The sequence below is a fragment of the Tyto alba genome, unplaced genomic scaffold (genome assembly GCF_018691265.1).
Source record: "Tyto alba isolate M040663 unplaced genomic scaffold, T.alba_DEE_v4.0 Super-Scaffold_18, whole genome shotgun sequence".
In the NCBI taxonomy this organism is placed as follows: Eukaryota; Metazoa; Chordata; class Aves; order Strigiformes; family Tytonidae; genus Tyto; species Tyto alba.
In genome coordinates, this window is record NW_024881280.1 from 9,131,920 (window position 1) to 9,157,932 (window position 26,013).

At 37.1% G+C, this 26,013-nt stretch overlaps 1 protein-coding gene across 7 annotated transcripts in view; it reads right to left on the reverse strand.

Annotated features, from left to right (window-relative positions):
• Window positions 1-456: 456 nt before the first annotated feature.
• TTBK2 (tau tubulin kinase 2) overlaps window positions 457-26,013 on the reverse strand; it is a 103,843-nt gene continuing 78,286 nt past the window's right edge. For 5 of the 7 annotated variants that reach the window (XM_042790846.1, XM_042790845.1, XM_032984607.2 and 2 more), the window contains 3 exons: window positions 25,297-25,545; window positions 8,441-9,711; window positions 457-7,451 (listed from right to left, as the gene is read on the reverse strand). In XM_042790846.1, the coding sequence (XP_042646780.1) occupies window positions 6,983-7,451; window positions 8,441-9,711; window positions 25,297-25,545 (1,989 nt within the window). In that variant the 3' untranslated portion in view covers window positions 457-6,982. The remainder of the gene's footprint in view (window positions 7,452-8,440; window positions 9,712-25,296; window positions 25,546-26,013) is intronic. The other 2 variants (XM_032984609.2, XM_032984608.2) reach the window with 1 other exon arrangement.

Sequence of the window (26,013 nt, forward strand, 5' to 3'; positions counted from 1 at the left end):
TGGGGAAAAAAAAAAGGAAGAAGTAGCTGGCTTTTCAGAATGACAAGGCTGGAATCCACCATACTGTTATTAAAATTGATCTGATCTTGCTGTGGCAATCATTTATTGTTTGGCTGAATACAGACAGTATGGATAAGAGCGAGAGCAAGTAGAAAGGGAAGTTTCTGAGGAGGCTGGTTGAATTTCCCTATTCTTATGAACACATGAACCTATTAAATCAGTAAAACTTCCATTGATCCAATCATTCCAACTTGCAATATGAACATCTGACTCATGTTGCAGTAGTACCAACAGACACTTGCTTTTTGCTTTCTTGTAACAGAAACAAAAAAATCACTGCCCAAGCTCTTTCTCCATTTAAAGTACAGGGCTACTATAGTAAAAAATATCAAAAAAATTTCAACTGAAGCTTTATAAATAATTAAATCATTATACAAATACAACCAAGAATTGAAGTTTTGCATGCTGAATGAATATTTTATTTAGAACCAGTTTATAAAAATAAAATACAAAATAATTTGAAAACAAAACGTAAAACATTGTACAAAGCCTTGATATGGTACAAATGAGAAAATAAATAATTACAACTTTATGTACAAATGACCATTACAAGGGCATTAACTCTTTATGTTCTTGGGTGCCTGAGCAAACTTAAAAGGAACAGAATGGCTTAGAAGATTTCCAAGCAGGGGAAGAGAACTGTAATTGCTAAGCAAGAGAATTTGAAGGACTCAACATGTGTCTTCCTCAATGGTAACAAACAATTTTGGAACTACTTTCCACTTAATTTAATCACTCTGCAGATTCTACTATTGAGTACTTAATTTCTTACAGGGCGACAACATTGTATTTTTAATTAATACACAGGTTTCTTTCTTTGTGGCATTGCCCAGAGATTTTAGATTAGCAGCCATTGTGTTGGCAGCTTCAAAAAGTCAGTACTTGTCTGAAGGCATTGCTGGTGATTTCCTTAATTTACTAGATTGGATGTTCATAGGAAAGCATCTGAAAATTGACATCTGTTAGCGCAAGCACTGCAACTCACCTCTGGGCTGACTCTACGGACAGAAAGTTAGAGGTTGGGGAAGAATTTCAAATCTTGCTTTCTAGCCAAGGAAAGTAAAGAGGTTGCAGAGAAGGCTGTTAGGCAACCAATCCAGATCTCCAGTCAGACAAAAAAAAGATGTGAAATAGCCAAAAAAAAATCCCACCTCACCTTGTGTCAAACTTGCCTGCCACGCAGCAGATACGGATTTAAAAGGATTTGAAGCCAGGCAGACCAAACTAATTACACTGTATCTTTTGGAGCAAGCTTGTCTGCTGTGTACTATAGGTCCTTTATATAAAAGTTAGGCCAAAGATCAAGTGATCTCAAAAGGAAATGAACATCTGTAACTCAAATTAATTCCACCTGAATTCCCACAGACAGCTGTGGATGATCAGAACCTCCTATGAGTAGCCCACTTGTGGTATTGTTTCAGAAGGAACCACTTTGTGCTCTTGGCCAAAGCTGGCTCTCAGCAGTCATTCTTACACAAAAGGAGAGAGCAAAAGGCATGTCATGTCATAATACTATTAAAAAATAAGCATTTCCCAATTTAAAATACAGCAACCGCAAATATGGTATTTATAGAGTGAGTTTATTCCTTCAGCCTCTAAACAGGGGAAACCAACTCAAAACAAGACCCTATACTGATTTTAATGGAAGTTTCACCTGCACAAAACCAGCAAGAATTCGCAAGGATCCAAGCTCTTCGTGCAGAGGAGAAACAGGAGCAAAATACCTAAATGACATATGCTAACATTTGAGTTTGTCACTACTGCTATTTGGATAGAAGGTGTTACCCAGCAATGGAGAGTAAAACCAGCCTACATGTTCAAACCTGGATGGCTAGAGTAATAGCCAAGCTAATACCTTAGACTTCAAATACAATATGCTCCCTCCTATGCATTTTTCTTTAAAAAGCAAAACAAAACAAACCTTAAAGGTTAACATTTAAAAGCCTGATTATTTAAACCACAGGAAAGTGAGTGATAAAACTTTTCAGCATTTGACAGTATCAGCATAATTCCAGACAATTATTACACAATTCAGGCTGATTTATATAATTTCTCTTTTACAACTGTTAAATGTAGGTAAGGCTGGCTTCAAGCAGACAGCTGAGGTATTCTTCTGTGAGGTGCGTGTTTATGCGAATTGCATGTATTAGCTAAGAAATGTATGCCCTATGCCTACCTACTGCATGTAGTCAAAACACTGAACCTCGCTTCCTTTTACCAGTGTTACTGGTTACTGAAAATTGCAGTAATTGCAAACAGACATTTCAGCCAAAAGCAAAACAGCAAACAAAACTCTTCAGTCCACTGCCTACTTAGTTAGCTAAAAGTAGAATAAAAATATTATGCCCTGTTCCATAAGTTTCAGAAATAGGAATGAGCATCCAAAGCTTTTACCACTTGAAGAAAGGAATCATGGATAATTGTCAAGGCTTTTAATTTCTGTAACTCACAGTTCTCTGACCACTCCTTATAGCAGAAATGCATACAGAGAATGTGCCACAGGGAAAAATGGTGTTAACTTAAAACACCTAAGAAGCCCCTTGCTCACTGGAATTGACAAGGTAGGCATCGCTCTCGTCACCTCACAGTCCTGCATGAAAAAATTAAGATCAATATATTATAGACCTATAATGTGAAACAAATTTGACTTTGAGCTAAAATTCTCCTGCTCCATTTCAGAAGATTCCTCTCTCGTTTAACACCTATATAAAAATTGGGGGCATATATCCCTAGTCTGCCATTAAACCCTTTTAAGGAACTGGAATAATCACTTTCTTCTTACCAGATTTTATGTCTCTTAGTGTTCCACAAAAATGTCCAATCCATCATGGAAAAATTCTGCTTACAGGAAAGCGTCTGTACTTTAAGTCTGGCTTTGTCTACATTCTCACTGAAGAGAAAATGAAACTGTATTTTTAGAAACGTTACAGTCAACCATTGCATAAATGTTACTGCAATAAGAAGGACTTATGGGAGTTTTGCCCAGGTAGGACTATAGGATCAGGCCTTGTAATATGGAAAAGACACGGAATCAGAATTAGGGCATAGCAAAATTATGGTAGATGAAGAGGAGATCAGAGCAAATCAAAGCATAACAGGCCTCAGCTCACTCTGGCACATGAATTCTAGTAAACGGGATGCAATAGCTGAGACTGTTCCTATCTATATGTATATACACACATATATATGTATGTATATATGTTTCTAGAGAATATACAGTATCTATATAAGTGTATATATAGATACACTTATGTACAAATGCATATTTTTATATATATATATAAAATCAAAACTGTGTGTTTTCCCAGCTATAGTTAATACCGTGATACTACAAATTGTAAATGATAGAGATCTTGCAAGTCTTTTCCAGATGAAAAATATTTCAAGCAAATTTTAAATATATGGGACCAGATCCTCCTCTTTACATCAAGACTGTTTAGTGAGGTATGCGAGAAAGCTCAATCTCAAACATGCAGGCTTCAAGGCAAGAATGACCAGATTTCCCAAGCCAGGATGTGGCTGGTGGCTATAATGCCCCGTGTCACTCCCCAGGGGTTTACCTCCTGAATAATTGTAAATAACTAGCAGTTAAGACCTCATATTGTTCCTGCCATTGAGCACTGAAATTTCCTATGCTTACCGATCCTGCTCAAGTAGTAGATAGGTGCCTAGCATCATACAGCTTGCCAGTGTTGCTCTACTGTATCACACCTTCTATTACTTTTAACAGGGTTTTACTTAAGTAGTAATTGGCATTTATAATTAATAATGAGGTTTATTAATATTAGTATAGATTTTTGAGGTTGCAACTTAGAATACCATGCAATATCACAGCACAAAAGTAGTGTGAAATGTTCAGTCTTTTCAAGTTCTATTTTAGTTTAAAGGCTTCATGCCTCAATTTTTCTAAAAAAATACTCCAAAGTGCTGGCCACAACACAGGAAACGCCATAAAGAAGAAATGTGTGTGCAGCATCTGCATCTGCTACATGTCATGGCTCCATTGCACTGCCCTCCAAAGAAATGGAGGCTTGAAGAGGACAAAGCAACGGCTCCTTGAATTATATTGTTTCCCAGCTAAAATCCCTGTGTAAGCTGCTGCGTGCTATGCAGAATAACTAACCGTTTTGTACAATGGAGAAAAATCTTCCCCGTCCCTGAAAAGTTGTTGCAGATAACCCTCCGTAAACCATTCATTCACGCTCTGCACAAGGGCCACACACATGTACATCGGTGGTTTTATGCAGAGTCAGTTGCATATGCAAATATTGAAGCTTACAGAGTTCTTGATTATGCAGGCCCTCTAGAAATATTAAGCTAATATTTATGTATGAGTTGATCAGCTGACCACTACCTAACTACATTAACTGACTGCTATGTCAGACTATAGTAAGCAGTTCTGTAAACTTCTGGGGGGAGGGTATCAAGCAATAAAAAACTCCAGAGGAGTGGGTAGTTCAGATAAAGTTATTCACAATCACTCCTCCATCCATATCTTCATGATTTTCTCACTAGATTCTGTTGAATCCACAGCAAAAAGCAACTGAGGATATACAGTCCTTCTACCTTTTTCTGCACTGAAAGAAGCCTGGGTCATCAATCATGATTGGTATCTCTTTCTCCATTTTGGCATAGTTTACTATTTTTACATTGGCAAGTAGTTCAAGTACAAGTGCATTTCTACAGCATTGGTTTATTTTACATAGTAATGTGTAACAATGGACAAGTTTGTACTTTGAAGACAGCATAAAAAAATCCTTGGGTGTTATATTCTTTCTCACCTGCAAAGCAATTACCTGTTTCTGGATCCTGCTCCACTGGAGAGAAAATATAAACACCTTGACTTCAGTGTTTCAGGCAAGGATGCATGAAGTTGGTACCTATTAAAACTGACCATGTTAATATAGGAATAAACTTACAAGACCACAATAAATGCTTTGGAGAAATAAGGGAGAGGGGAGGAAAAATAATCATAGGCTGCCACACCACCTTAACAAATAAATCCAGCAGTGCCCAAGGCAAAAATATCACAATGGGACCAAATTCTTTTTATGGTATACCTAACGAAACATGAAGAAAATAGGAAGGAAAAGATAGAATTTGTTGTTGTCACATTCATCTGTTAGGTATTCATTGACTGTCACTGCTCGTATATGAAGAGCATTCATAGCAATTTAGAACTCACATTATGAAATCAAAATGAGCCCTATCTGTAATCAAAAATAAAAATACTTCTGAGTCTCTCTTCTTGTTCCATATGCAAATGCACACACAAAATTATAAAGAAAAAAAACAAGCTGCAAGACAAAACATTGGCTGGTTGAGAAATCAGCAGTCCTTCAATCTTGTACCAAGGTATAAAGGCTGCTAGAATTTGTGCATTCCAGAAATTTTAGGGGGGAAATAGAAGATGTAATGCCAAAAGTATTCAGTAACTAACAGAAAGGGAACTGTATTATTTGTGGTCCATAAATTACAAATGAAAAATGAGAAAGAATGAGTTTATATAAGCATATACATGTATGTATATATATAAATATTTATATTATATAATTTATCATGAGGACATGCAATTATTGGTATAGCACCTATTATACAATATAATACAAAGGAATAGGACTTTCCAATGGTACAGTTTCTTCAAAAAAAGCAGGTATACCCTACCTATTGCATTCATCTGTAGTGCTTGAAACCTGAATGAAATTAAGGTTCCACACTGTGCTACATTACATATGGGAAACAATATACATATTCATTGTAAGAAACTAAAAAAGATTAAATCAACATAGTCTGACAAAGCAAGTGAACTTCAGTGCAGCTCCAGGGCAGCTTTAATGCAGCATTAGAATGTGTTAGCTCAGAGACAAAATATTCCCTTTTTAATCCAAAGGTATTCATTTGGCAGAGGTTAAATAAAAAAGCACAGATGCTGGCTGGAGAGGCAATATGACTACAGCAAGCAGATCAGTAACTGACAAGTCTCCTATGCATCCAGCATTCCCACATCAGGAATAATTAGGGAGAGCTGGCTGCTTCCTTCTCACACTTGCGTTCTTGTGCGTTACTATTCTTACCCACTATTCTCTTCTGAATATAGCAAAAGGTGCTGTACCGTTATGTTTGAAGGACCCCACTACGACTCCTAAAGAAGTGTATGATATAGAACTGAAAATTAGCTTCTTGGATCCTAATGAGTACTAAACAGATTTCTAAAGAATATAGCTATAAAAGCATCTTGGCAAATGTTAGTATTAATTTTTAAAATGTCATCAGTGTCAAGAAGAGGCAAGGTATATGATACTTCCTTAGGTAAAAGTCTGTGCCACAGCAGACAAGGGACAAGATGAGCACTGAGTGACTCAGAGTTGTGTGCAGCTCAAAATGGAAGAGGCTTATAAGGTAGAAATACCACCATCTTCTAAATTGTGTGCTTTTTTAAAACTGCAAAGACACGCTTGAGCAGTACTTATCTCCCAAGTGGTGACGTTATTTTGGGAATAACCGTTGCAGGTTTTCTTACATACTCCTTGAGTATGTAAGGCCTTAAATAATTAGGCCAAATCTAGCTAGGTAAACTAAAAACATAGAAATAAATATCTTTTTAAAACACTCACCTTAGAGATATTTTTTACTCTAAATAACATTGCACCTCTTTGACTACCTAGTCATTCTTATCCTGGCCTCGACTTCCCCTCCGCGGATCTGCTTGCTGCCTGCTCTTAGGCAATGCCTGGCCACTTATTTACACAGAATGCTTTCTCATGAATAGTTTATGATGCTTGCTTTCTTTAAAAAGCGCAGATTCAACACCTTTTTTTTTTTTTTAATATACTTTTTTTCATTATTTTTTTAAATACACAGTACACAGACACAACATGCATCAGATTTAGGAGGAGGCTTTATACCTGTCAAGGCCCAGTTCCTATCTGCTAAGCTTAGTGGTTGATTTGCTCTTTCCTGTGGGAGTCTTAGTGTTGGGGGAATGGTGGAAGGAACTGCCAGATCCTTTCAGACCATTCTTGCTTGGTTTGTTGCAGCAGTGCTCTTGTTGGCAGGATCTCCTAGAAGATGAGGAGCCTGAATGGCTAGGAGGTGATTTACTCCTCCCAAGATGTGGGGATGAACTCCTCTGATCATGATGGGGTCTCCCAGCCCGGGACGGAGAAGAACTGGCAGTACGGGGTAAAGAAGAGCTCCTAGGGGAGGCACTGGGACTGCGTCGGGGGATGACAGGGCTTTTGGGTGGTGTTTTTGGGCTATGTGGAGATCCTGGACTCTTACACTGGGTAGAACTCCTTGGTCTTTGAGATCCATTCTGTAGGATTTGAGCCAGACGAGAGATAAGATCTGAGTCCGAGCTGCTACTCCCTAGGACTCTGTATCTGCGTAACCTTAAGAAGAAATGAAGAAAGATTATTTCTGTTCCCATCTGTTCACTACAGTTCATATAGAAACACAGTATCGCTAGAAACTGGGGATGAGCTTACATTGCAGAACAGACTTCTGGAGCTGAACTCTCCTATACGGTAGAGGTGTTTGGATGTAAGATTTGGCTTCTGTGTTGTTCAAATCAACACAGTATTTATATTTGCATAAACTCACTCACATAAACAGTTGAAGTGTTTACAGGGTAACTGAAATGGAAGAAGTGCACTGAGGAGCAGTGCTTATTGCCTCTGTTTTGGAGGGGTACGTTCATTTCTGCACATCATCAATACACTCCTATACACAATTTTAAGGGATGACATGGCATGCCACAACTTCTTTCAGAGGATTTTGCACTACCATGTCAAGAGTGTCCTTATCCTGGTAATGTAGGCACTGAAGAAACTAGATCGTGGTTGTCAGTATACAGAATTGGCAAAGGGGGGCTTCTGGAATTCACTCTGCCCTCCTTTAATTAGTTGGTTTTACTTAGCCATGATCTGAGCATAGCCAACTAACTCAATACTGATGGCTAGAATCTCCAAACCCAAATACTTAAAATGTCTACAGTAAGAACAGTTTAATTTTCAAAGGGGCTGGATATGACAGATCCTATTAATTTCTCTGGGTTTGTGAATAATGAACAGTTCCAGAAGAGTGACCCCACATTGAAAAAAAGTCTAAAGATGTAGTCATAGATTGACAGGTTTCAAAATACTGGATACATGTCTACTGACGTATAAGGTTTAACAGTGAAGCAGGCTCATTCTTGTGTAACAGCCCCTCCTCATTCATTCTCCAACAATGTAAGATTTCTCAGAGAATTGAAGCCCAGCATTTTTTTAAAATTAATTAAAGGATGGAACTTCCACAGGATTACATACTGCACAGTAACTGCAGTCTAGAGCAAATCCGTTTTCAACCTGAAAATCTATTTCTACTTTCTCTGCATTACCTAGCTTCTACCCCAGGTCTAGTAGGCGGTTTTCCTGGAGGTGGCCGAGGAAAGAACTGAGCTGAACTTGAACTGGTGACTTGATCAGTGGTTGCCCAGGACACTGGCCTTGGAATCTTGCTTTTTCTGGACTGAGGGCTGCTTGGAGATAAAGAGCTATCTTCCATCTGCTTGCTGAAATGAGAGTCCAGAGTCAATCTAGAAAATGAGGATAAGACATCATCCTCAGAAAACGGTACTGGAGCAGCAGCCATTTTTTCCTCCAGTGACTTATCAGAGGCACTTGAGAGGTCACCAAGGAAAGATTTAAGCTGTCTCTTTTCCATGAGTAGTCTGACCAAGTCTGTCTGATGGGCCTTTTTTAGAAGCAGCTTTTCCTTTGCTGAAACAGGAGAAGAGGACTCTGACGTTGAGTCTATCTCTTGTGCTAAAACTGGGATTCGGCTCTGCCTGAATACAAAAGGAGATTTAACTAAGTCCTTCTTAGGTCGATGAGCATTCTCGTTTTCTGAAATGCAGTGGAATAACTCTCCATTTCTGGGAGCATTTTTCTCTTTTTTGTCCTCCTGGTGCAAAAAAGTAGTAAGGGCCACTTGGTGGCATTTCAAGTCTTGGATATGAACTTCTTCCTTATTAAAATGAAAGCCATTTTCCTGAACTGGTGCTATTTTGCATGCCTGTCTATTGACATGTGGGTTGGTAAGTCTTGAGGGAGAAAATTCTGTTGTTTTAGGTGCTATCGACTTCAGAACCTCATCTTGATTTGGCACCAAACAGATGGGCCTTGGCTTTGATTCTTCAGCAGCATCAGTATTTGTTAGAGGTTCTTCCTCTGCAGATTTTGAGTTTCCTGGCAAAGAATTCTGTTCTTTGCTTAGCATTTCAATGGCATCCTCAGAAACCACTGGAAGCCTTTCTTCCTCAGCTTCCTCTACAGGAATATTTTCAAGTTCTTTCTCTTCCTGTATCCTACTATGTTGTTCAGGTAGGTCCTTTTGGCCACAGTTCATGACACTGACACATTCTTTGACAAGTCCTTCCCTATCAAGCACCTCTTGGCTGATATTAAGTACCAAATCTGGTCTACTGGCACTAGCTGGAAGTGCATCTTCTGTCACAACCAAACCTGGCAAACTTTCCTTTGGAGAGGAAAGTTCCACGGTGTGCTCCATAGACTGAGCATCCTGCTCTCTCTTCTCTAGCTGGTGGCCATAATGAAAGCTCTCTGAAGCAGACTGTGTGGATGCCACTGAAGGTCTGGGTATTGTTATCTGCATTGGAAAATTAGAGAAGGAAAAGGTGAGAAACTCAGGTACGTTATACAGATAACATTCTTTAAATAGCATTTTTGATTCCACGTCTTCAAGATACATTATATAATGATTCCTATGAATCACAATGTTCAAATAATACCTAATTTCATAATTTACATCTAGATAATTAGAAAAAAAATACTCTATCATTTCAAGACAGAAATGTATAACAGGTAAAAACAAATATAATCTCAGTGAAAAATATTGCAGTTACCAAGTAACCCTCTGGGAAATGAGATCCAGCCTAACAGATAGGCTTTTTATTTATTTTATGTTAGTCTGAATACTCTTAGAAGAAGTTGTATATAAACATAAAATCTTTAACAAGTACACAACAGTATTTTTAGACAATTACAGGAGACAAAGAACACAGTGAGGTCCAGATTCAGGAAGGGACTTAAATTTCAATTTAGGTAGAATTTAGATACTTTGTTAACCAAAAAAAAAAAAAGAAAAAAACAAACAACTTTATTTACCTAATTAAATACATCTATACCCATAACGCCTACATTTTTGTCCAGAAAAACTTTCCTGAGTACCCAAATTTTAGTTATTACCTTCCCTATGGAAGCTTATGCCTCCTTTTAACTAAGCAACCTGGTTAGGACATCTTCTTACCTAAGGTCTTTAAGAGATTCACAGACTAAATATTCACACATCTAAATACCCTAACAGGTCTAATCTGATAGATATGCTTAAAGCACTCCTAAAACCTATATACCGTATTGAGTGAGAGTCCCTTTGAAAAACAGTTGGTTATGACTAGTGCTTCCTCTAGTACATAGCTTAATTGTTAGAGGACACGTCCAGAAAATGGGAAACCTGTATTCACGTCTCTCCCCACCTGAGAGACAGAAACCCACTTCCCCCAGTTCCCATCAAGTATGGACAAAACCAGAACGGAGCTGCTTCTCATGCTCCCCATTGAAGTCAGGCCACTGCAGACAGAAATGCAAGAGTCACAAGGTCAGAGGGTAAGAGAGCACATACAAAAGTGAGAGGAGTTCTACCTCTATGGCCAAGGGAGGAACGTACTCCCATGCGAAGAGTGCTAGATTCTGGTTTACACATATTGGATTGAGTTGTTTGGTATAAACAGTAAAAAAAGCGAGAGGCTACCCCTACATCTTTCTCTACATGGACAGGGAGTTCAGCTCCTTTTTTCCTTGTATTCTTTAGCCTCATGAATTTGACAGCTTGAGTTTGTAATACTCAACAGAAAGTGGAAGACGGGAGTCTGGATTTGGAGATAAAGACTTTCTTGATGCACTGAGCGCAGAAGAGACAACTAGTGGTAGCCTATCTCCAGTGTTGCCAGGATTCTGCTATGTTACAAGACAGATTTCACTTGACCTTGCTGCAGAAATTATACATGCTCCTGAGCTTAATGGGCTTTTGCAAGAGCTATTACATTGGTACTAAAGGGTGGTAGAAACCAAGCTCATCTGTCAAGACCCGTAGCAATTTATACTGTGTACTCAAACCTTACAAATACAGAACAACTCTCCAAAATAAGAAATGAGAACTGACACTGAAGGAGTATACTCAGATTTCCCATGAGAGTATAATAGCTTCATTGAAATTCTTGCTGATTTCTTTTTTTTTTTTTGCATTTTCTTCATAGTCCTGTATAACAAAATTTCCATCATTATGAGTGCACATCAAACTCAAACATTCCTCCATCAAACACAAACATTCAACTGATATTGTAAACAGTTCACTAAACAACACATGAAAACAAGTCACAGGCATAAAGCTGAACTAAAGAGAGAACAATCATTTATGTTAAAGAAATTATTTCTATACTACAAAGTGTATTCTGAACTTCTCTAATCTACTTAATGCAGTTTTTGGACCTTAACCTGAAAATGTGGAATCATATTTTTGAGAAATTTGGAATAAAATTCAGAGAAAATAATTTTCTTAGTTTTATCAGTAGGGTTAACTGCTAGGCTACTAGGCTACGGAAAGTGGTATTCACTGGGGAGTAGGGGGGAAAGCATAAATGTAAGATAACTGAACTCTTGTTTTCCCAAGTTGACCTAAGGTGTCTGTAGCATCTTCCCAAGTTGGGATTTATTGAAATGGGGGGGCGGGGGGGGGAAACTAAACCAAAACAAAAAACCCCACTACTTTTTCTCCCTGATAACTTGTTTTCAAGTTCAAGCCAATACAGTCCCTTTGTGTTTGCTGAATTAAAATGGTACATTGGGAAACAAACTGAAATTACTTAGTTTCAGCAAAACAGTCCTCCTCATCTCCTCTTACTCTCAGTCTGGGTTCTTTCCTCTGAAAGAAACACTATTCCCCTTTTGAGTTAGAGAAGTCTTTCTTACTTCAGAAGCTTTCTTGTGAGAGAATCCAAGCACATCAGTTGAGCTACAGAAAAAACAGAGGAAGTAGAATTTTTTTTTAAAAATACTCTTCTATGATTAGGTCAGTTTGTGCCTAAATCTCGAGTGTTAAACAAAAATAGTTTAGCAAGAACTCTGCACAGAAAGGAAAAGTGATAAAACTGGAGAAAAAAAAAATAAGAAAAAAGGTCTAGGAAACAGGGTAGCTATTCTACAGGTTTCCATACATCTCTAGGAAACTGTTCTGAGGCAACACATGTCCAGGTATCATACACTGAAGGACTCACTTTCATACGACAGAGGAACATATTTTGGCCTGTCACACAAAAATCATCAGATCTTTTTGAAATTCTCAACAACAAGCTGGGTAAAAGTGGATTCAGGAAATTTTAATGCAATATTGCCCTAGGAATAGCAGGTTCAGATTTTGGGCATTTGTTGTCCAGTCAACTCTGTTTCCAGCTTGTTTCAATACCCTGTTCTCCAGGGCTACAGATGGTGTCTCCAAAGTAAGGAAATCTGGTAAAATATTTCCTTTTCCAAACTTTTCACTCTATGAACTATTGTGGTTGCCAATTCAAATAACCCAGGAATAGAAAAAACAGAATTGTCTTCCACATACCTGAAGAAGGATGGCTTCCCTTAGAATAGAATTGTTCTGGTGTCCTCTCAATTTTCAGAGGTAAAGACAACCTTAGTTATTTGCTTTTAGGGGAATATTTATCTTCTTGGTATATTTCCAAAAGAGCTGCAACTGCATTTAAATCTTCCTTTGTTCAGATATGTTTACATGGAAGCTGTTTTCCTTGTGACCTCTCTCTCATATGTCAATTCTTTGTTAGGTGAAACAAGCTCTGATCTGAAACTTATTTACATTTTTCCGTAGACTTCATACCTTTTGCAACATGTGGAGAGAGAATTTCCTAGTCTTTCAGGCCTACCTTGACCAACCCAGATTTAAGTCTTACACCCAAGAAATAGAAGAGCAAGCTTGTTGAGCAACCTACAATAGAACAGGCAGGAGCTATTTGTGAAAGAAAAACATTGAACAAGTGGAAGAAAGAAAAGGATACTGAATGAATGAGTATCATCAGAGACTCAGTGCAAGTGAGTAGCTCACAGTTTCATAAATGGCTTTTTGAACATCTATATCACCTTCTTGATTTCTGTCCACTAACAAACAAAAGTTTGTTTTCGCAGATGGTCAATAAACCTCTTATTAGTCTTCTCAAAGCACAAGAATTAAATTATATCCCCATTTGGCTTGACATTTCACCTATAAGTGCAAGAAATTTAAATGGCTAATCATGTTCAAGTGCCTTTCATGCAAAGGTTGCTACAACTTCAGGTGCAGTTTTAAGAGTCAAACAAAAGAGCAAGGCCAATTTTAAAAAAATCTGGGAATGTGTTGAGAAAACAGAACTTGTATAGAACTGAACTCTGTTAAATCATAGAATGGTTTAGGTTCTTAAAGATCATCTAGTTCCAACCCCTCTCCCATGGTCAGGGATACAAATGCTTTCATTTGGGAGAATTTGGATGTAATAATCAATTATTAAAGAAATGGAAGAAGCTTGCAGACAATTCTCATAAAGCTCCTTATAAGATTTCTTTGGGTAAAAAATCAGCTTCTTTACAAGGCTGGCCACTACAGGTAACTACATGATTCACACTATGCAGGATTCGAAGTAAAAAGACTGGAGGAAATTTTGAATCCCTTAAAACAATTAAAAAAAAAAAAAAAAAACCAAACAAAAAAAAAAAAACATTCTGTAGGCTTAATTATCCCATAAATAGTCTTCTTGCTCTCTTGTTTCTGAAACCTTGGAAGACAAAAGTCATAAAGGAGGAGTCTGAGGAGGGCTGATCCTGAGACATGCAAAATACACCAATTTAAATAATCATTTAGTCTAATTCAGGGAGACAGAAATCTCAAGGTTGTTCAATAAACATCTAGCTACAAAACAAATAATACATGGCCTAACATGTAAAATATAAAAAAACTACTCATAATCATAAATAATTCTCATGCTTTTTTTTTCTTCTGCCAGTAATTAAAATCTTATCCTATGAGATTTATATGGCTAATCATGTCAATTTTGTAAAACACTGAACCTGAGGAACAAAGATTACGATATAATATGGGCAATTCATCTAAGAAAAATGTGGGGGATAGAATTTGAAATCCTGCCTCTCAGCTCACTAAGTGTTATTAACAGATTAGCAATCTACCTGATTATTGCAATTCCCATACTTCAGCAGAAGTTATATGATACAGCAGATTACTGAAAATGGCTGAGACAATATATGGAACGATGAATTTAAGCTTCTCCTTTCACTTTGAAATATTTCAATTAAATTATTACCACTGTGGTCTTGAATCCTTTGGCCTTCCCTAAATAATTTCTTAATCCCTTTCTGACTTCTCAAATTAGCACTTGGCTGAGACAAAAAAATTAGACTCTATTTTCTTCAAGAAACTTTACAAGATGGTGAGTGGGATGTTAAGCAGGAAAAAGAACAAAACAACACCAACAACATAAATATCTCTTGGACATCCTTTATGACATCTGACAAACTTTCCTCCCTTTAAACGTTTGACAGTCTGCAATAGCAAGTGATGTCGTTCAGTGAAATCATCTGTGAATGTATACAGCAAATTGCAGAGAAGTGAAATATTGAGCTTTGGTCTGCAAAATTACTAAGTCTGAAAAACCTAAAGGTGTGAATATGGATTATTGTACAATATTAGCAGGTCAACATCTGACCTTTCAGCAATAGCTTCTTCCCTCCACTCATGCTGTCTGCTACTTCTGCAAGCATGTCAAGTGCTGTCAGGACTTCAGGACTCTTAGAAACATGGTGTACAGACCTGTTGTTCAGCTAATCCTGTAATTATTTCTAACCTCTCACATTAATAAGCCATTACCATATTACTTGGCATTCTGAAGACACTTTACGTAATCGGTTTACTTCTCAGAAATTCTTTCCTACTTTAGTAAAGTTTGTGTATCTATGAGAATAAATCTCACGTATCTTTTCTCTTTTCCCTGCTTCTCTTTTTCATCTGTCATTAGCTCTGTTGCCTACCAGCAATATGACCAATGTCAGTATGAGTCTGCAACTTCTGCAATACCAGACAACCTCCTTGAATCTTTCCAGTTCACCAGCTTTCTCTTACTTCACGAGTTTTTCTTTACTTACATCACTTAATTTCTATTCCGTTACACAACTATATGTCTCTTCAAAGAAACGTGAACTGCAGTTTGTATGAAAGAGTAAACTGTATGTTAGCACACTGTCCTGTAAATAACTGCTAGTGTTGTTCTCACCTGAATACACCACTTACATCTATGTAGACAACTCACCTAGCTTACTGCTCAGAACAGCCCTCCTACTTTTCAAAATCCTCCATACCTACCACTATCATTCCTACTGATTTTTTAGATTCTAATCCTTTGCATCCCTTACATTCCCTTTCCAGATTAAATTTGCAGCAGGGAATAAGTTAAATATAATTAATTATAGATTTACTAAACTAGTTGGCTATTTCTACAGATAGACTAATACGGGGATAAACAGGAGAAATATATGCTGTAATAATCCCCTACTCTGTCCTTGTGAAACCCCCCTGCAGTGCTGGGGCCAGCTCGGGGGCCCCCAACAGCAGGAGGACACGGAGCTGCTCGAGCGGGGCCAGAGGAGGCCACGGAGATGCTGGGGGGGCTGGAGCAGCTCCCCTGGGAGGCCGGGCTGAGAGAGTTGGGGGGGTTCAGCCTGGAGAAGAGAAGGCTCCGGGGAGCCCTTCGAGCGGCCTCCCAGGGCTTAAAGGGGGGACGGGAAAGGTGGGGAGGGACTCTGGATCAGGGGGGTGGGGATATGATAAAGTGAAAGAGGGGAGATTTAGATGAGATGTAAGGCAGAAATCCTTCCCTGTGCAGGGGGTGAGGCGCTGGCCCAGGGTGCCCAGAGCAGCTGTGGCTGCCCCCTCCCTGGCAGGGTTCAAGGCCAGGTTGGACGGGGCTGGGAGCACCCTGGGCTGGGGGAAGGGGGCCCTGCCCGGGGCAGGGGGGTTGGGACTAGGTGATCTTTAAGGTTCCTTCCAACCCAAACCATTGTACGATTCTATAATTCATGGTGGTATGGAACACAAAACCAGAGATGACTGTAAGTTTTGATACTGGATCCCTTCCAACAGTCCCATATCTATGGCACTGCAAGCATTGCAGGCATTTGTAGGAACTGGTGGACCCCAGGGTACTACCTTCTGTTAACAATTCACACATAACTGGCCCTAATCCCAAACTGAAGAGAAGTAACATATGAAGGCTCACTTACATCTATCTGAAAAGAGGAGCATGCTTCTCTCCACAGCTCTTCAGATATATTCTTTCTGTTATTCTAGAATGCCAATTTTTGCAACAATTTATATGGAGGTTGCAAGAAAGGGGAAGAGGACGGAATACAGATGCAGAGCTTTGAAAGTACAAGCCAACTGTGTTTTCATATTCTGTAATGTGATAGGTATCTTTTGAGGATAAAGAACATATAGATCCATGTGTACAGTCTTTCTTTAAGGCTTGTTAATCATGGCTTAATTTCCATATTCTTTAAATATCTTCCCTTTTCAGTTATTCATACGCCACTTACCAGGTAAAGGAAGATTATTTTTTTTTTGTTCTAACATAAACCCATACCCTCAAACATCCAATAGGGCAAATATTGATTGGTCTAAAAGCAGTATCTTTAATTGCTTTTAGAGAATGACTGTCTTTGTAATAAATGGCTAACTAGTTTGGTAACGTGATTAAACCAAGTACTCATTTAATTTGAAACTTCTAGATAACGCATGAATCAATTGAATATTCTTGAAATTTACTTGTATTGTTGGAGAACTGGGAAGCAGCGGCGCTTACGGACTATTACTTCATAACACTCACACAATACTTTTGTCATATACTCTTATTAAAAATGGGCCAGTAATGTAGTGTTTTTCTTGAGTTCCACAGACAGAGTATTTTTCAAACAAAGAAAGCTTGAATTTGCCTTAATGCACGGTTCAGAGATGTGAAAAGATGGCAACTGAAGCCTATTTCACCTTCCCATCTCACGCTACTGTTTCCTTCTTTACAGAAACTGAGTTCCTTCCCTACCATGGTTATTTTCTAAAGTCACAAAAGACCTAGAGATTAAGAACTATTTTCAGAAGCTTGGCCACTTTGACACTTTTTCCTCTGGGAAGTTGGAAACTACTGATTCCATGAGGATTGTGGTTATAATAACAAAGCCAGTGAGTTCATATCACACTTTATATAGCACAATATATTCAGTATTTCTAAATCTAGATTTTATAAAACATCTAACAATCTTCAATAGGATGTTAATTAGTTCTCCATGAGAGGTTATGTTCAAGTATACTTAGGGACTCTGATGCTCAAGTGTACTTAGGTATTCGGTTAAGAAACAAAATAACACACTACAAATTAGAAGGTTCCTCATCTAACAGAGGACACATTAAGTACAAAGTGACATTGATTGTTTTAATGGTGCAACCACTTTTGGTATAGAAAATGCAGTTAAAATATTTTCACAGCTGTTATTACCATAGCTAATAACGATGTAAGCATCCTTCAGCAAACTTCACCTTGTTTCAGCAGCTAGGTGGGAGAAATACACTAATATCTATTTGTCCTACCTTAGAAACTTTTTTTACTACTTTTGAATGATCTTTTTGAAACTAAGCTCTATATCAGTATCTTTCCCTACAGAAAGAATACCTGCAGTTTTCAGAAACAATGAAAACACAGGCTAATACTTCCTCAGGAAAACCTCAAACTCTCATTTTCAAAGCCATATTATACCTTGTTATTAAGGACCAGTACTTTTATTTTTTTTTTTTTTTTAAACACAGTATCATCTTTGAAAAATTCATTTGATATTTGAACCCAAGTAAATAGTCTTTCTTTGTCACAGAAGAGACATACACAGAGACTCTCAATCACATAAAAACTCCAGCAGTGGGGTCTGGCTACTACTGTTCAGATTAATTCTGAATATTCCTCTCCAGTGTATCAATTCCAATAAATGGTCATCACAAAGTATCAGGTAATTCATACATAAAGTCTTCCTTAATACCCATATGCAATTTTCAAATATGTAATTTTTTTCTGTTTGTATCTGATTCCTATGAGCCAATGTCTAATTCTCAGTTACTGCTGTGCTATATTTATGCTTCAGTTTTGTTATTTACGCTATATTTTTGAATTTTTGTAAAGGTAAAAGTATCTTTCACAATCAAACAGCAGCACTCTAAAAAAAAGCTCCAACAACACATTAAAAAAAAAAAAAAAATTGAAATTAAATCTTCCTGACTTCTGACCCATCAGTCAAATAGTGAATCTACTCATTTGTATGTTGTAATAAATTCAACCCAGGTCAATCCAGTTGTAAGATTAGCACTGTATTAGCACGTTGCCTACAGCTGTGTTATGCTCGCAAGGGAGAGAATCTGTGAACACTAAAATTTCCATGGAAGAATCAAACATACCAGAAGAATGGATGAAAATATGCAAGTATAATTTTAATACAAATTCTGATTTCAGCAGGATTAAAATTACTGTACACATAAAATTTCATTTTCAAACTTGAAATCCAGATTAAAATTTTCTTAAAATCTCTTCTCAGAATTGTCAGGATCTGTTTGAAAGCATTATGGATTTTCTCATACCCCCAATGCTCTACCACCAACAGCAGTTGTAATTCACATACTGAACTAGCTGCTTTCAGTTTGCTCTAGAAACATGCTTCATAGATATCCTTTACAGAAGACAGACCTACAGACAGGAGCCTTATCTATACTAAGGGTCTTTCTCTTTTTTTACAATGTTTTTATATACTCTCTCTTCTGCACACATGGTTTTATAGTCGTAAAGTTTGCAGACTCAAAGATGCAATTAGAATCCAGCTTATCTTTTAAAAACTAAATAGCTAAAACTTTTGGCAGCCTGTTATGTTACATAGTTTTGCTTTTGTGAACAGGAGTGATGATAAATGTAAAGCACAGCTCCATGAAGTAGTTACAACACAGCTGATTCCATCCAAGCACTCAAGTGATCTACAGTATAATACATTTTGCCAGTTAGGTATTTAAGCTCCTTAAAAATACTTACAAGGACACTATCAGTTTATTCTGATTCTGTTTTGGTTACTAACCTAGCATTATTAAGATTAGATATACCAATAAGGTAGCCAGTTTGCAAGCTCTCTACATATATCATGTTCTGTGTTTAGAAGCTGCCTGAAAGCAGTCAGAGCAGCTATACATTTGTAGCTAGGTAATAAGTAAACACACCTACCTGTGGTCCATGCAGAGCAATAGTATAAAATTTCCAAATACTAGAAATTTTAATAATTTGAAACTGAACCAGAACCAGTTTTTAAAAATTGCATAGTGGTAGCTTAGAAATATTAGAGACCTCCACTTAGCGCTTGTCCTAATTTTAGTGGTTTCCCTATTTTCCTTATTTTAAAAAGTCCCCTCTTCCTTCCATATGACAGATCTATCTAACCAGGAGAAAATGCTAAGATGCTGATAAATTAACAAACTCCAAATAAAGACATTTTTTTTCCTGTAATTCAAGTTAGACTAGTATCATATGGAATTTTCATGATAGCAGACAAAATATTTTAAGAGATAAATATATCTTAATTAAAGATTATCTTATGGATGGTATTATATATAATATCTGCAATTTTAGATATACAATATTTATTACTTAGATCAACTATACTTTAATTACACGAAAAATAATCATTAGTCCTTGGGTATTATGCTCTGAATTGTAACCACCTATTTATTTCAAGAAGATTACTGTGTGAATTGTCATCGTGGAAACAACTGTTGACACCAGAGTTGATCAGTTCTCCATGGGAAATCCCACAGACAATTTAGCTTTCCGGAAACATCTTTACTTATTCTATGCTAATCAAATTAAGATGCTAGAAAAGTGAAAAAAAATTACAAAAAAATAAAAATTGACCAGTTCAAGGACAGACAAGAACAGATGAACCAGGTGGTTATAAATCTGAGGAATTTTCAAAGTACTGTGGATTCCAGAAAACATGAACATTTAAAACAACTAATAACTTTTAATAGGGTTTTTTTCCTACACGAACAGCGTATGTGGATGGTATTACCAAGGCTAATTTATTGTCCTGACCTTCACTATGACTTTTCTGCTGCTTCTGATAGAGAAACCTGCAGAAGGAGAATGGCTGAGAGGGTTCTATCACTAAAAATGGATGTGTTCTCTACAGGCAACACATTGTTTGAAAAAAATTAAAACATTCATACTGACTGCTTGTCCTCAACTATTAATTTCTTAATTTACAACTTGAAAAGATTCCATTGAAAGAAAAGCTAACCTAACATGCTGTAATTTTTAATTCTTCTTTACACCAAAGGCAGATGTGAAAAAAGCACACCTGACGAATTTCTCTCCTTCAGACACACGACCCTACTAAGCCTTGGAGGCTGCATATAGATTTCTATGTATCAAGCAATTGCCTCTGCCACTTGGATAAAAGCAACAAATAAAACTTTTTACTTGTTTGCACTAGAATGACAGTGAGCAGATGAAAACTGTTCAAGCAACATCATTATCAATATAAAAACCAGTTGCTTAAAAGAATGGGAGTAACCTATGAGCTTATGTGCGTCTTCCAGGCATTCTCTTTTTTCTTCTAAAATAATGCTTCCTGATATTTCTCATCCTATGTGTTTCTGTATGAAAAATTGACATACTCCAGAGAAACCTACTAAAGAAGAAAATAATGACACTGTAGCAGTGATCATATGTTGAATGCCTGTCAAGAACCTAACAGTAACAACTGAAAACAGTAAGAATTCTAAATCTGAGCTAGCCTTTGAATCTGGTCATAAGCATTATCACTTACTTTCACTGATGATAAGTGAAGGCTGTAACTTCATAGGAACTTACTTTTCAGGCTAAAATTTCTTGAAAAATCATGTTATTAACAGCTATCCTGTGTTGAATGAGACGGTCTAACTTGCACATTCTCCTTACTTAACAAAATCAAGTCTACTGTGTATGAAGCAGTTCCAGTAGCTATGAGCTGGACTAATTCCTTGAAATTTCTACCCTGGTTAAACCCAATGTTGTAAGTGGTATTAGCAGCCTCTTTGGAAAAACCTAACTTAAATCTCATGCTGACTCAATATAGGTCCATCAGGATAGGGAACAGGGGGGCATAGCAATTATGTAAGCCCTGAAATCAGAACCCTTTTTGCTATAGCTAACTTTAAACCATGGCAGCAGTAAAAAAAAAAAAAAAAAAAACAAACAAACAAAAAAAGAGAATAGACTTGCTGAACAGAGGAAAGCTTTTCCCTCTTCTCCTTTCAGGACACATCTATTCGATTATGTACCATGTCCATGAATTTTGGACAAATATATCCATTCCTTACATTTTTAATTAATAGGTACAATGCTAAACCAGTTTTAACTAGCTGAGTTCTAAGGCAATCCTAATGTACATGACAACTTCAAGTTAATGCCACTGGTAAATTAAAACTGATTTTCAAAGAGCACTGTAACAAGAAAGGAGAATCTCTGGGGTTTTGTTGGTTTATTTGTGGTTCTAAAAGAGATTGTTAAATGTGAAAACCAATGTAAAAGTTCATCTCTTGCTATTGCAGACTAGTGAAACCTGCCAAAATTAGTTTATAAAAAATGGCAACATTCACAACATTAACGTGCACTTCTGGCTCATAAACCTATAACATCCAAAATAAAATAACAATTATAAGGGATATGCATTCTTTCTCTAAATACCCCTTGAACATGTCAAGAAGTCTTACCTTATTCTTCCATAGGTCCCTGAATTCCAGTGAGATGCTTAAAAATTAAGGTAAATTTTTCAACTCAGATCAGTATATTATTTCTCATCTTGGATATGAATATGAATATGATGGTTTGCATTTCCATAGCATCTTGTGTGGGAAGATTTCAGAGCGTTTTGTAACTAATAATAAAACTATGTAACTATAAAATAATTTTTAAAATGTTCCAGTAAGGTAAAAATTTGTGAAAATTAAGGCATAAGAAAAAAATATTTGTATAAGTGCCAACTAATTCCAATTGCTTAACCTGAGAGACACAGATTATCCTTCCCTAACACAATGAATAAACACAAAATCATTAAATTAAAATTAGCCCCCTTGTACATGTCTCATTAAGCATATAAAAAAATGAAAATATGCCAGAATGACACACAAAATTGGAATCCACCTTTGCTAAGGGCTGAATCTTAGTGTATAGCAGCCAGTTTAGGAGTATTCTAGAGAGCTGCTATGGCTAGAAGAGGTGTTCACTATCTTATTGAAGAACTAGAGCTGAAACACCATAGAGATCAAAATCTGAGGTCACTGATCTTGATTTTTTTTTAAGACACAGTTACACATTTAGCACAGTGTCTACCTAAGCAATCTCTTCAGAGCGAGCCCTGGCCAGTAGTTGCTGCACTCATCTCCTTTTCCATTAACCTCACACAGCACTCTATGCAGTCGTCTAATGAGCAGAGTTCAGAGAACTTATCTGGCTGAAAAATTCACAGAAAGACAGAAAAGGGTTATGCTTCAAGAAGATTTGCTGTACATTTTGACCATGGTATAGAAGAAAAGGATGCTAATAGCACTCTAGCCCCACTCTTCAGATTCAAGTACAGTCAAAGAACTGATTCTGGTTTTTGTCAGCTCACATGCTGCCAGGCTCTTTATGCTGCAAGTTGAATAACTGTTGAATAAATTGAAGTAAAATACTCCAATTCTCTTCCGTAATACATGTATGGCAAAAGAGGAGTTCTCTTTATCAAACAAATAAAGGTAGATCTACACCCTATACCCTCTCTGCACTAGTGAGCAGAGAATATACAGAAATTTCATGACCGCCCCTACCTGATGACAAACTAGATGAAGGTGGGTTACAGTTCCTGAACCCTCACTCATCAAAAATCAGGAAAGAAAATCCCTTTACTTGATTTCAGGAACAAACATATAAATTTTTATTTTTTTAATACGTGAAACTAAATTCAACAGCACAGACTCCCTGACTTCTGCAATTCATCAGTTATGAATGCTGAATCAAATTGTAAACAGCAGGAAATACACAAAAATATATTCAGTACCAAATATTCAGAGACAATAATATAGGATGACATCAAAATTCTTTTTAATATTTAACTAGAGAAAAGCTTTAGGTTATTACTATGCATATACATCTTTGATGCTGCTGGAGCTTCTAGCTTGCTAAGGACCTAATATTACTGCACTGTAGAAAAGAAAAGCACTTGCAGAAGTATTTCAGTTCTTCAGTGAGCCATAAAGTACATGAGGCCTTCATTGTTGGAATGAACTAAAAAAATCACATGCTTGTAGTTTCCATAGCAAATGAAAAACTGGAAGTTAAATTCTCAACTGAGCCAGGACTTTCAAAATCACAGCTTGAAAAGGAACACAGCAGTCATGGACTTACCAGGCAAAAAGAAGAGGCTGAGAATGCTACATATAATCCTCACTCCACTCAGTAGCCACACCTGGCACAATATCATTTCTTTTTCACATGACAAGAAAGTGTATCACTTTGCACCCCTATTAATATTGCAGCTGTATTCATTTGTTGGGTACTAGGGAAGCCAGAGAAGATCTGCTGTGCCAACCTACTTTCTTTGAGTATTGTGAGCAGTTTGCTAATTATACCGGCGATACATTCTGATTAGAAAATTTAAATTGTAGACATACAGGCAAAAAAATTAGGCCATTTTGCATCCTGGGATACAAACTAATCCTTAAAAATACTGAAGCTTAACTTTTAATGAGTTAATTGCTCCTTAGTACCTTTTCCTAGCCAATACATCAGTCATAGAGAAGAATGTGGTATTTAGATATTCTATCAAGTTCACAATAACGAACATCTGGGAGCTACCGCATGTCCATTTCCATACATCGAGGCCAGACCTGTTTTTTTATATTCAGATAAAAAGCAGCCAGGAGCTGCAGGAAAAAACACTACTTTTTGAGATAACAGACAAAATGCTGACGTAAGTACACTAGCTACTTTGTTTGCCATGTTATCACTCACCACTGATCCTATGGAAGTTTGAAAGAAGCTAATGTTGATGGATTACTTTTAATATCAATACTCCTGTGCATGCTTCACTGGAAAAAAAAATAAGTCTTTCACACAGAAATATTAATACTGAAAAATACATTGGAAATAAAAGGCAACACAAAATATAACCCAAATGAAATATTAATGGTAAAATGATGATGACATGTTACGGTCTTACGCATTAATGCTACGTCATACTGCTTTACCAGTCAATGCAAGCTCATGCTGCTCAGCAAATCTCAATATTTTTGTGACTAATACACAAATTATGGTTAACTTCAATTATGATTCTAAGCCTTCATCTTTTTCATACTGAATGAAACTGGGAATACCAAACTATGAAAAACTCCTCTTCCCCTAGTGACATTTTCCATTAGCTATGGATAACTAATCATAATACCCCTGATAATACCCATCTTTGCTTTGTATACTGCAAGCAGTGGAACAATTCATTATTTGTTCATTCCCAAAGCAGCAATTTGACTAGATCCCTTTTTCTCACATTAAAATAATTTAAGGTAGTTCAAATTTTCATATGTGTTCCCAATTCAAAATCTACCCAGTACTGATTATAGAAACATATTAAAAAAGATTTTAATCATAGCTTTGAACAAAGCAAAAATCTGTTTTCTAGATTTTATAATCCTACCTTTTTCAAGAGAAAATCCCTTTGAGGAATTCAATGTATCTTCCAGAACATCCAGAGATGCTTGGTGCTCCAGATCATAACCTGAATAACAGCTCTTTAAATATTCCTCTCTCTAATTTTACCTCTTTTAAGTGGGACACTATATATGCCTCAGAGTATTTCTGTCTCTGTTCCTGAACAGGATCCGTTCTTATTCCCTAACTTGATCTTTCAAAATATTTTTTAGGATGTTGCGTATAGCAGTATGACTAGCATATGCCTACTACCAGACTGTGCAGAGCAACTAAAAATGTTAAACTTTGCAGATGACTGCTACAATGCAGTCACTTTTATGAAGACAAGGCTTATTCACCTGCTGCAGTTGTGCTTTTGAGATGCGAATGACAGGGGGGAACTTGTTGCCACAGGGAATGACAGGAAGCTGCCTACGACCAGTTGAGCGGGAGGAAGAGGAGTGGCTCTCTGCTGACTGACTCCTTGGCAAACCAGCCTCTTTCAGGGGGTCCGAGTGGATGGATAGATAGGCTATAGGGCTCATGGTGCGGAGGATGGGACTTGAAATTCTTGGAGTGGAGAAATGCAGCATATGAGATGAGTTGAGCTGTGAGAACAACATGGCGGGGAAGAAAATAAAGTTTTAAAAAATCAATATTTTAATAATTCTTGTTTATGTCTTGCCCATGTGGCATTTTCTTAGAAGGCCATATTCACAACTCCCTCACAGGCTAAAAGCTGATAATTTAAGAGGTATCTTAAATCTAATCTTCACATTTTCCAGCAATTTTTAAAAATCCAGTATCAAAATCATAAAGTGAGCATCCTTTCTCTAGCAGGCTCCTACCTTCAGTCAGTCAGACAATAACAATCTAGGGCAAATATAATAAACTAACACAGTCTGTTCCAAGGACATTATGTACACAAACTAGTTGACGGTTGACTGGTCCTTGTAAATGCTTAGCACATCCAAGCAACAACACTGTTTTCCAAGATGATGATATTTTTAGCATATACACCCATTGCAGGCTTTACAAATGTGACTGTACAGCTATGGCTATAGCAGCATATATTA